The 12,412-nt window shown below is 48.8% G+C and overlaps 1 protein-coding gene across 5 annotated transcripts in view; it reads right to left on the reverse strand.

Moving 5' to 3' along the window:
* Positions 1 to 12,412, reverse strand: part of LOC140388029 (cAMP-dependent protein kinase type II-beta regulatory subunit) — a 212,224-nt gene that overhangs the window by 49,988 nt on the left and 149,824 nt on the right. For all 5 annotated transcript variants that reach the window (XM_072471534.1, XM_072471533.1, XM_072471531.1 and 2 more), the window contains one exon: positions 569 to 722. In XM_072471534.1, coding sequence (XP_072327635.1) covers positions 569 to 722 — 154 coding nt within the window. The remainder of the gene's footprint in view (positions 1 to 568; positions 723 to 12,412) is intronic.

Raw genomic sequence — 12,412 nt, forward strand, 5'->3', positions numbered from 1 at the left:
GAAACCCACACAGACACGGGAGAAAGTGCAAACTCCACACAGACAGTCACCCAAGGCTGGAATTGAATTTGGATCCCTGGAGCTGTGAGGCAGCAGTGCTAACCATTATGCCGCCTGGTCAATGATAAACCCCAGGATGTTGATAGTGGGGGACAAATACCATTGAATGGTTGATGGTTAGATTCCCCCTTGTGGGAGATGGTCATTTCCTGGCACTTATGTGGCACGAGTGTTACTAGCCACTTCTCAGCCCAAGTCTAAATGTTGTCCAGGTCTTGCTGCATATGGACTGCTTTAGTATCTGACGAGTTGTGGATATTTGCAGTCATCAGTGAACATCCCCTCATCTGACCTGATGGTGGAGGGAAGGTCATTATTCAAGCAGCTGAAGATGGTTGGGCCTAAATTTCAATTTAGCAAATAAGTGCTTTCAGAAAGGCGACTATTAGAAATGATTAGGTATTTTCAGTTTTGAAAACATATCATACATTAGTTTCCCATTGCAACAGCTCTGACTGGACAACATATAATGTCTTCATTTATAAAATCCAAGTTCCTCAACACTTACCAGACCCCATAATGCTCCATTTGATGTAGCAATAATGGTAGCTGCTCGGGGTGTATTATACATCAAAGCTAGCTCACCAAAGCTCCCGCGGTTATCATATGCCCCAACACACCTTTGTAATCCATCCACATTGACAAATATATCATATGTTCCTCTGCAAAATAAAGACATTAACTAGTTGAAGAAAAATATTCTCATATTTTATGAGCAAATAACCTTCTAAGCCATCAGTGTTTTAAATCCTATCAACATTTGGAAAGAAGAGGAATTTAGGATTAAAGTCGACTCCAAATTTTTGAGGAGTGCATCGAGTTGGGTCTGGAAGCTGTGGCACAGTTTATTTTTTAAAATGAAGTTAAAGATTCTTCAGAGGATATCCCAAACATTCAGCAGCACTCGGATCTCAAGAGTCGAACTGCTTTCCAAGCGCCAGGCCCTCGGATTGGACTGACAGCCTCAAGAACCCACCCAGGCGGCCTTCTCCCACAGGATCACACCAGAGGGCGCACTGCCAGCAATCATGGGCTGGAGCCTGGAAATGTTCCCAATCCTCAATTTCAAATTTATCTTTTCACGGGATGTGGGCATCGCTAGCTGGGCCAGTATTAATTCCCCAACCCTAGTTTTCCTCAAGAAGGTGGTGGTGAGCCACCTTTTTAAATCACTACCGTCCCTGTGATGTAGGTACACCCACCTTGCTGCTAAGGAGGGAGCAGGGCCAGGGAAGAGAAATCACGGACTAAAGATGTGCAGATTAGGTGGATTGGCCATGCTAAATTGCTCCTTCGTGTCCAAAGATGTGCAGGTTAGGTGGCATTACAGGGATAGAGCGGGGGAAGTGGGCCTAGATAGGGTGCTTTTTCAGATCGTCGATACTGACTCAATGGGCTGAATGGCCTCCTTCTGCACTGTAGGAATTCTATGGTTCTTCCTGTTTCTGGGCCCACAATGCCCTCCTCTGCTTTAACCTTCACCCTCAATCAGACATGACATTTTTCCACTTTCAAGATTCACCAATCGATCTCAGAAAATCCTCAAATTGATAACTCTCATTGTTAGCATTTGGTTAGAAATATTGTCATATATATATATATTTTATATGTATGCAGCATGGGTCATTAATGTTAAGAGCAGCAACGATATAATGCAGCATTAGTGTGCATCCTGTATGGGATCCCACTGCAACTATTAAACAAGCCATCATGCAATAGTGCTAATTTGACAGGAAAATATCCCCATTATTTATCACACTGCAGACGATAACCCTGATTTTGGTGACTGCCTGAGCCCTTGTTCTGCATGTTGCACCATACGTATACATTGACGGTAAATTCACATTTGGGGGAAGGATTCAATACTGGCAACCCAGATTGCAAGGAAACCTTTCAGCTTTTGTTTTACATATTCCAACTACCTGTTCTGTATAGAACAGAGAGACCATCTCCATGCTACAGTTCATATTGTTTCATTGTTGGAGATTTGTTGGAGGGAAAGAGGGAGGGAGTGAGGGGAGGGGACCGTGCCATTCATTTGCTGCTGCCTAAGCTCCCACCTCCGCCCTAGACACACTGGCGCAGCACTCACTCACCTCCCTCAAGATAACTCAGTGCCATTAGAGGTGAAGTTCCTGTTCTCTGGGAGTGGCTGGTGCTGCGGATGTGGATGACAGCCAGGTGCGGCCTGGCGTGAGGCTGAGTAATAACTCCCCTGGGCCTGCTCCAACATCATTTCTGGTGGAGGCTCCTTTTGGTTCTATCATTTTCTGCTACTTGTCCTTAGCCTCTAGACGTCGTCACAAATTGTTCAGTGCAGCTAAAAGACTTCTGCATGATGGACAGCAGGAGCAGTCATTATAACGGCTCCAACTCCTCCATTCACAGGACCCCTCTCTCCTGCCAATCAATGCTGCCGCGCCAATCATGGATTCTGTTTCTGGAGGAGTGACAAACTTGGGAGAGAGAGAACCTGGAATTGGAGGAGCTGGAGCAATGACTAGACTAGCTTGAGCACTGAATGCGCAGTCTTGTGTTATGGGCTAGGGTTTAGAAAACCCCAAAGTATATCATGGAGTTCACCTGACCCAGAACTGTTCATTATTCAACACAGACCTTAAGCACTTTTAATCAAAAACAAAGTTTATTCTACGAATTTAGTTAACATTTTTATAAACACACACAGTAAGCATTTTTATCAACTACAAACATAAATGCCCCACACAGCTTCAGTACTCGGTGTATAACCCTTAATAAATTCCCCCTTTAAGCTGTTCCAATTTAGTAACAAGATCCCATAAACCAGAAACCCCTTTTCAAAGGTGTGTCCCAGAGCACAGCACTCAAGACCTCAAGGTAGACACTCCGGTTTCCTTTTCAAAACATCAGGTTTGAATTCCTTCCAGAAAGTAGTTACTTCTTTTCAAGTTATCACGTAATCTGGAAACAGCTTTTAAAATGCAGAGAGAGACTCCAAGATACTTGTCTGTCTGAATACAGAAGCCAAATGTGAAAACGAAAGCAAAAAACTCAGAGCCACACGATAGCTCCACCCACACAATGACATCACTGAAGCCATGTTGTTGCCAATCGGCACCGGAGTCACCAATAATGTTGCTCTTTTTAATGAGTGGAATACTATCCCACCAATCGGCACCATTAATGTTGCCTAATTAACTAGATATGGCAGTTATTAATGATAATATTGCTTTTCAGAGTCCCCAGGTATCAAATGATACCACCACAACGTTTTAACGGATATCAATCAAAGACCAGACAACCAGTTAGTTAGTTCAAGTTCAATGATAGTTTATTTACACACCAGAATTACTTCGACATGCAACATAAAACACTACAAGCTAAATTACATCTAACACTACAATAACCTGTACTTAACTTCAGGCACCCGGCTTTATGCAGAGGAACGAGGCCTTTGTTCGGTTCTTGCGTGGCTGGGTCTGGAGAAGTGACTTCGTTTCTGCTGGGCTCATCCGTCTGGTAGCGATCGTTGGTCTTGAACTTGCTTCTGGTCGTGATGCTGCAATTGGTTTTAGGCGTAAACCGGGGCCAAGAGAGATTCGGTGCGCTGGGGCCAAAAGAGATTGAATACATGGCAGTGTCTCTTTTTATCCTTTGGAGGTTTCGCCCTCTTTTGGGCGGTCCTTAGCTTTGGACCCAATAATTCGGCAAGCTTCGATTACTGCCTTCGATTTTAGCCAATAACGGGGCGGGTGCCTTGATGGCTGGGCGTGTCCTGAGCGGTCATTGACCGTGGCTGTTTGGGCTTCCTGGGTGAAGGGAGTCCATCTGTATCTGATACCCGAATATAAGTCTTCTGTTCTGGGGAAATAGGCCATTAGAATGCAAATCGGCTGGGGGTTTCTATAGTGTCTGGTTATCTAGTGGCAAATGTACACTTAAGCTCTGAGTTCGTCTGGATCCTGCATTGGCCATATTTCCCATGATTCTTTGCAAGTGGCCATACTTCCTTTGTAAGTGGCCATCCCAGATGTGGATGTGCCGGTTACCCTTGGTCAAGGACAGGTTCTACACTACTCTGTCCTATGTTTTTGGAGCATTTACCTAAGTTTTTAATACATCGCACATTCATAAATTCTAAGGGGCCACTATAAACATTTAATCATACATTTAACTTATTTACACAAGGGAACCTCTAACTGTCATTACCTAAGCTACACTCACGCTGCCGGCAAATATCAAACGGAACCTATAATACAGAACAAAAATGTTAAACAACAGCAGCAATACATTTCTACTTAAGTCATTACACTCATAGAAAAATACAACCTTTATTTTGTCAGTAGAAAGGTTTAAAAGGTTTGTGGGGTTTGGTAAATTCCATGGAAAGGGGCTCAGAGTGTATATATCGGGGAGCGGGAGGTTCTAAGTGTCTAAACGACACTGTAGAGTATTGCTATTACCAAGAGAGCTTCTACTGTATAGGAGAGGGAATACCACTTTACAATGTTTTCGAACCATATAGGGGTATCAGTGTTTATTTTCATGTGAGGTGTGGTGTCCGGGCTAGGGGTCTCATATTGTATGGTCATGTCCAGGGCCGGTGTGGTGTGGGGTACAAAGGCTGTCAATGCGTGCAACTGTAGGGATCCAATGATGATCATAATGGAAGTCATCAGTTCGGACTCCATCGTCTTGTCTTTTTGTTCTTTGTATATTCCTGGGGGTGCAAGCATAATATCTGTTATTACTCTTGCTTAATATCTTGTTTTGTTTGTCTTTCTCTTCTGAACTTCAATTACCCATTAGAATCGTCACCATGTGTGACTCCGTCATTTTTATTTTTTTTGAAATAACCATTTTGGAGATAAGACATCCGAAAAAAAAGAAATTCTGTTAAAGTGCAAGGAATCTCGCAGCTTGTGGTCGATGCGCATAGCAGCAAATTTTGTTACAACCAAGTGTGTTGAACATGTAAATAGCAGTTGGGGTAGCGACCAAAGAGTCGCTGAAAGTAAAGAGTTGAGTGCAGAGACTGTGACAAAAAGCATTCTTAAAACCACACGTGAAAAGAACAGATAAGGGGAAACAAAGACCTACCAAGGACATTTAGGAGTGTTAAGGACTTTTCCAAATTACTCGCAATGACGGGAACATGGGGTGCATGTGAGCCGCGGCAGGGCAGAAATAGGTGGACTTCCTTGGGTAGGGCGGTGATCAGTGCCGTTGCTCCATTACCCGAGCTTGGCTGACTGAATACATAGGGGATCCTCAAGCAGGGCGGGGATTAGTGCCATTACTCCACTGCCTGGGTGACCTTACACGAGCGGAAAGAATTTGTAACATATGGACTCCGACAATGTGCAGAAGAGTAATCATGACTGCATGAAGAAATTTAGTAAATGGGCGGCATTAATTAAAACATGTGGCAATAAGAAAGAAAGAAAGCAGGCAGGTTCCATCAGGAAATAGGACACCGTAATTCACATGCGGTTCCTTTTTCTCATCATCTGGACACCTCAGGATTCAGTATCAAAAAGTGCTGTAAAAGGGTTACCATAACGGGAGTCAGACTCTGAGTCTTCACCATCTCCCGGTTGCCAAACTCGAGTCTGGCGTTTTCGTGCCGTGGCAGCGTGGGCCGTTGTGGGATCCGAATCGTCGTTCCTTGTCAATCAATAAGAGTTATCGCGGTGCCAATGGGGAAATCTTTGGTCATGAGGGGCAGTACCTGCAAAGGGCAAATTTCTCTGGTCAGGCGGTGGTGGTGGCTCTGGCAATGAAAGGGGGTATAGGGGGCCAAATATGTCTTGGTCATGTTTCAGGGGCGGTTGTGCCATTGGTCGTTGATTTCAAATAAGTCTGAATCAAGTTCAAGGTGGAAAGTCGTTCTTATCATAGAATTTACAGTGCAGGAGGCGGCCATTTGGCCCATCGAGTCTGCACCGGCTCTTGGAAAGAGCACCCTACCCAAGGTCAACACCTACACCCCATCCCCATAACCCAGTAACCCCACCCAACACTAAGGGCAATCTTGGACACTAAGGGCAATTTTATCATGGCCAATCCACCTAACCTGCACATCTTTGGACTGTGGGAGGAAACCGGAACACCCAGAGGAAACCCACGCACACACGGGGAGGATGTGCAGACTCCCACAGTCCAAAGATGTGCAGGTTAGGTGGATTGGCTATGATAAATTGCCCTTAGTGTCCAAAATTGCCCTTAGTGTTGGGTGGGGTTACTGGGTTATGGGGATAGGGTGGAGGTGTTGACCTTGGGTAGGATGCTCTTTCCAAGAGCCGGTGCAGACTCGATGGGTCGAATGGCCTCCTTCTGCACTGTAAATTCTATGAAACTGGCAAATTATCTGCTTTCTGTCCTGGGTGGGGACCACATAAATTCCATTCCTGAATATTATTCCATCCTGTACCGTCAGTGAGTCCTTGAATTTGTCGTAGGGGGCTGGGAAGTTTCCGTCTAAAACTTGCTTGAGTGTCGTCTGCCTTTTGAGCCTGGGCTAAATCTTCGATATTGGTCTGTGAAACCTGGACTGCGTGTATCGGTTCATTCTCGGGGGGTTGCCAAAAGTGACCGTGTTGTGATCCTGACTTGGCTAAGGCATCTGCCTTTACGTTAGCGGGTGGGGAGGAACGATGATGGCTTCTGACTTTGATGATGCCATATGTGCGGTCTTCAGCTGTTTCAAGAATGTGCTTCAATAATGGGGCTGAGGGTAGGGGCTTACCGTCAGCTGATATAAATCCTCTAGATTCCCACAGAGGCAGGAATTCTGTCAAACTGTGACAGACATATAAACTGTCCAAATATATATCTGGTGGGGTCGGGAAAGAATATGGGTGCTGCACTACGTATGCAATTGCGGCTAATTCGGCTGCCTGCGATCCTCAGCGACCTGGCAATTTTAAAGATATTTCCTCTAATGCATGTCCCTGCGCGTCTTCCACATAAATAGCGCATCCTGTTATTCTTTTTCCATTGTCAATGGTGCAGGAACCATCTACATACATTTTTAAAGAGTTATCCGTGGTCGGGGAATTCTGAGCTTTACTACCTACACGTGGGTGTAGGATTTTGGAATAAAGGGTCCTGTGTGGTGTTTGGCTGCAATGATCTGGCACTCATGTGGGGTTCCTTCATACTGTAAATTATCCGCTAAAAATGTGTGGGTCTTTGTCCATTTAACTGTGATGTCCCTTCCTTGTCGGAGCAGGGTCCAGCGAGCTGCTCTGATCTGGCTAACTGAACCGTCCTTTAACCTACCATCTAACGGTAGCTGCGTTAGGGTGTGCTCGGTCAGAATCGTTATGGGGTTGAGGCCTGTGATATATGTGTGGTATTATAGGTATTACGGTAACTGATAGGCTAAAACACCATTCGTGCAAACTGTATGCTTTCTATTAGTTAGAATGTATGATAGCTCCGCCCTGCTAGGCGGAGTATAAGAACCCGTGCCGCCCCAGCAGCCTTCATTCTGTACCTGAGCTGCTGGGGGTAACATCTAGCTTATTAAAGCCTTCAGTTGGACTACAACCTCGCTTTAGTGGTATTGATCGTGCATCAATTTAATAAGCTAGTTTTTTTAAGAAGGATGGAGCTCCGAATCAAGCCGGAGTGTCTGCAACTTAGCCCCCACGCGGCGAACACAGCGGCAATCTTTATGCACTGGCTGGCGTGCTTTAAAGGGTATCTCGGGACGGCCGAAAACGCACCCACGGGAGAGCAGAAACTGCACGTCCTGCACTCAAGGGTGAGCCCGGAGATTTACACCCTCATCGAGGAAGCGGGAGACTTCGATGCAGCAATAGAGCTGCTAAAAGGACACTATATTCGCCTGGTAAACCAGGTCTACGCCCAGCACCTGATAGCAATGAGACGACAAATCCCTGGGGAAGAGCTGGAGGAATTCTACCGTGCACTCCTGGTGTTGGGAAGAAGCTGCAGCTGCCCGCAAGTTTCGGCGTGCGAACACACGGAACTCTTAGTCCGGGACGCTTTCGAGGCAGGTATGCTATCTTCACAAATCTGCCAGCGTCTGTTAAAAAAGGAACCCTGGGTGTCAGATAGGCACGGCCCTTGCAGGCTCACTGGACGTGGCCTCCAGGGATGCCCGCGCTTACGTTCCCGACCGCTGGGCAGCGTGGAACCCCTCCGCGGCCGACCCCGAGACTTCCCCCATCCCCCACAGGCCTGCGCTGCAAGGCGGCCTGGCAACCCCGAGGGGCCCCACTGCTACTTTTGCGGGCAGGCCAAGCACCCCGCCAGTGCTGCCCAGCCCACGCATCCACCTGCAAGGGATGCGGCAAAAAGGGCCATTTCGTGGGGGTATGCCAGGCCCGTGTGGTTGCCGCGGTCTCCGGCGGCAAATGCAGACCGCAACCACAAACATCTCCACAGGCCCCGTGCGGCCAGCGGTTGCTGCCATCTTCATATTCCGGGGCTACGTGCGGACCCCGGGCGCCGCCATCTTGTTCCCTGGACGCCACGTTGGAGGGATGGGTGCCGCCATTTTGTGCACCCCCAGCCATGTGCGACCAATGGGATGAAGCCCCAGGACCCCAGCTCGGCTGACCATGCACTGCCCAAAGAGAACTCTCAACTGCTGCGATTAGCCTCGGTGACTCTGGATCAGTCTCGGTCTCGAACACTCTCAACTGCTACGACGACCGTATTCAGTAACGGGCACGAGACGTCCTGCCTAATCGACTCTGGGAGCACGGAGAGCTTCATACACCCTGACACGGTAAGGCGCTGTTCTCTCCTCATCCACCCCATTAATCAAAAAATCTCCCTGGCTTCCGGTTCCCACTCAGTGGAGATAAAGGGGTTTTGTGTCGCAAACCTCACAGTCCAGGGAAGGGAGTTCAAAAATTTCCGTCTCTACGTCCTTCCCCACCTCTGCGCGGCTACATTCCTGGGTTTAGACTTCCAGTGTAACCTTCAAAGTCTGACCTTCACATTTGGCGGCCCTATACCCCTCCTTACTGTCTGCGGCCTCGCGACCCTTAAGGTCGACCCGCCTTCCCTGTTTGCGAACCTCACCCCGGATTGCAAACCCGTCGCCACCAGGAGCAGATGCTACAGTGCCCAGGATCGGATCTTTATTAGGTCAGAGGTCCAAATGCTACTGAGGGAAGGGGTCATTGAAGCCAGTAACAGCCCCTGGAGAGCCCGAGTAGTGGTGGTAAAGACCGGGGAGAAGCATAGGATGGTCATCGACTACAGTCAGACCATCAACAGGTTTACGCAGCAGGACGTGTACTCTCTCCCCCGCATATCCGACCTGGTAAACAGGATCACGCATTATAAGGTCTTCTCCACGGTGGATCTCAAGTCCACCTACCACCAGCTCCCCATCACGAGTGACCGCAAATACACTGCCTTCGAGGCAGATGGGCGGCTCTATCACTTCTTCAGGGGTTCCCTTTGGTGTCACCAATGGGGTCTCGGTCTTGCAGCGCGAGATGGACCGAATGGTTGACCGGTACGGTTTACGGGCAACATTCCCGTATCTCGATAATGGCACCATCTGCGGCCATGACCAGCAGGACCACGACACCAACCTCCGAAAATTTCTCCAGACTGCTAAAATCCTTAACCTTACATACAACAAGGATAAATGAGTGTTTAGCACTGACCGCCTAGCCATCCTCGGCTACGTAGTGCAAAATGAAGTTATAGGCCCCGACCCTGAACGCATGCGCCCCCTTATGGAGTTCCCCCTCCCTCACAGCTCCAAGGCCCTGAAACGTTGCCTAGGGTTTTTTTAGCTACTACGCCCAGTGGGTCCCCAACTACGTGGACAATCCCCTGATCCAATCCACAGCTTTTCCTCTGTCGACAGAGGCCCGCCAGGCCTTCAGCTGCATCAAAGCAGACATTGCAAAGGCCACGATGCACGCCATTGACGGGTCCCTCCCCTTCCAGGTCGAGAGCGATGCGTCCGACGTAGCTCTGGCGGCCCACCCTCAACCAAGCGGGCAGACCCATGACCTTCTTCTCCCGTACCCTCCATGCCTCCGAAATCCGCCACTCCTCAGTCGAAAAGGAGGCCCAGGCCTCCTACAACTACGAGATCTTGTATCGTCCCGGGAAGCTAAACGAGCCTCCTGACACCCTGCCCCACGGCACATGTGCCACCGCACAAGTGGACCGCCTCCGAGCCCTCCACGAGGACCTCTGCCACCCTGGGGTCACTCGCTTTTCCCATTTTGTCAAAACCCGCAACCAGCCCTACTCCATCGAGGAGGTCAGGACAGCCACCAGGGACTGCCAAATCTGCGCGGAGTGCAAACCTCACTTCTACCGACCAGAGAAAGCGCACCTGATAAAGGCTTCACGACCCTTTGAACGCCTCAGCATAGACTTCAAAGGCCCCCTCCACTCCACCGACCGCAACACGTACTTCCTGAGCGTGATTGACGAGTACTCCCGGTTCCCATTCGCCATCCCCTGTCCCGACCACCGTCATCAAGGCCCTCCATAGCATCTTTGCACTGTTCGGGTTCCCCGCTTACATAGACAGTGATAGAGGGTCCTCCTTTATGAACGACGAACTGTGTCAATTCCTGCTCAGCAAGGGCATTGCCTCGAGCAGGACGACCAGTTACAACCCCCGGGGTAACGGACAGGTAGAGAGGGAGAACGGAACGGTCTGGAAGACCGTCCTACTGGCCCTACGGTCCAGTAACCTCCCAGTCTCCCGCTGGCAAGAAGTCCTCCCGGATGCCCTCCACTCCATCCGGTCACTGCTTTGTACGACCACCAATCAGACACCTCACGAACATCTCCTGGTCTTTCCTAGGAAGTCCTCCTCTGGGACCTCGCGCCCGACCTGGCTAGCAGCACCCGGACCCATCCTGCGCCGAAAACACGTGCGGGCGCACAAGCCGGACCCGTTGGTCGAGAGGGTCCATCTGCTCCATGCAAACCCCCAGTACGCCTACGTGGCGTACCCCGACGGCCGACAAGATACGGTCTCCCTACGGGACCTGGCGCCCACCGGAACCCCACGCACATCGCAGCCACCAGTCCCACCCTCCCCTCCACCGCAGCACCTTACAGGAGGATTGGTCCTTCTGCCGGCCCTGTCTAGGCCTCCCCCCACCCACCGACACCCCCCGCATGTGCTCCCTTCCCCGTTTAACAGTTTTCCCCACCAGCGCCGTCTAGGGGTGCCAAAGCTGCCATGGAGATCGAAGCCACGCTCCCGGAGTCACAGACGCCCGAGCCTCACCAGAGTCACCACCGAAGCTCTGACGATCACAGAGGACGACCAGGGCCCCCGATCGACTGATTGCTTCATTTTAATTGTAAACTGTAAATATAAACCATCAAATGTACAGAGCTATCAGAATTGTAAATAGTTACTAAACACTGTACGGAGGTATTATGGTACCTCCATAAGTAATTATACCACGTTGCCATGTTTTGTAGTTTCAGGCCACCACCGCCGCCGGACTCTTTTTTTTTTTTAAACAGGGGGCGAATGTGGTATTATAGGTATTACGGTACCTGATAGGCTAAAGCACCATTGGTGAAAACTGTATGCTTTCTATTGGTATATATTGCAAGCAAGTGCCATTCGCAGGCTGAAAATCCTTGCTCCACTGCATCCAAAATTCGCGAGGGATAGGCTACGTGTCCTAAACGATCATGTCTTTCTTGGAGTAGTACGGCCGATAGGGTTCGGTCGGTGGTCGCTACTTCTATGGCATATGAAATGTGGTTTTGGTACCTGCAAAGCGGGGGCTATACCTAGGGCGCGTTTTAATGCATCAGTGGTGTCCATGTGCTGTGGAAGCCATTCCCATGGGGCGTTCTTTTTAAGGAGCTCGGAAACTGGGGCTGCCTTTGTGGCAAAACCATCTATATGGTTCCTACAATACCCAACTAATCCTAAAAATGACCAGAGTGTAGTGACATTGTGGGGCAAGGGCAATTTAACTATCGATTCAATCTGTTTCTGTTCTATCTCTCTTTTTCTGTGTGTGATAATGGTGCCTAAGTAAATGACCTTTTCTTTTAGGATCTGGGCTCTTTTCGGGTTAACTTTACAACCAATTTAGTGTAGGAGACCAAGTAATTCGGAAAGAAGCTTAACGTGCTCTTCCCTTGTGTCAGTTTATAGGAGCAAGTCGCCGACATACTGAATGAGGCATTCAGGTCGGGAAAATTTGGATAATCCATTTGCCAATTGTCGGTGGAAAATGGAGAGGGAGTTGTGGAAACCCTGCGGAAGGCATGTCCACGTATATTGCCTTCCTTGAAACGTGAAGGCGAATTTGTATTGGCAATTCTTATCTAAAGGAATAGACCAAAAGCCATTGCTAATGTCCAGCACTGTAAAGTA

Source organism: Scyliorhinus torazame, chromosome 13, assembly GCF_047496885.1.
Source record: "Scyliorhinus torazame isolate Kashiwa2021f chromosome 13, sScyTor2.1, whole genome shotgun sequence".
Lineage (NCBI taxonomy): Eukaryota > Metazoa > Chordata > Chondrichthyes > Carcharhiniformes > Scyliorhinidae > Scyliorhinus > Scyliorhinus torazame.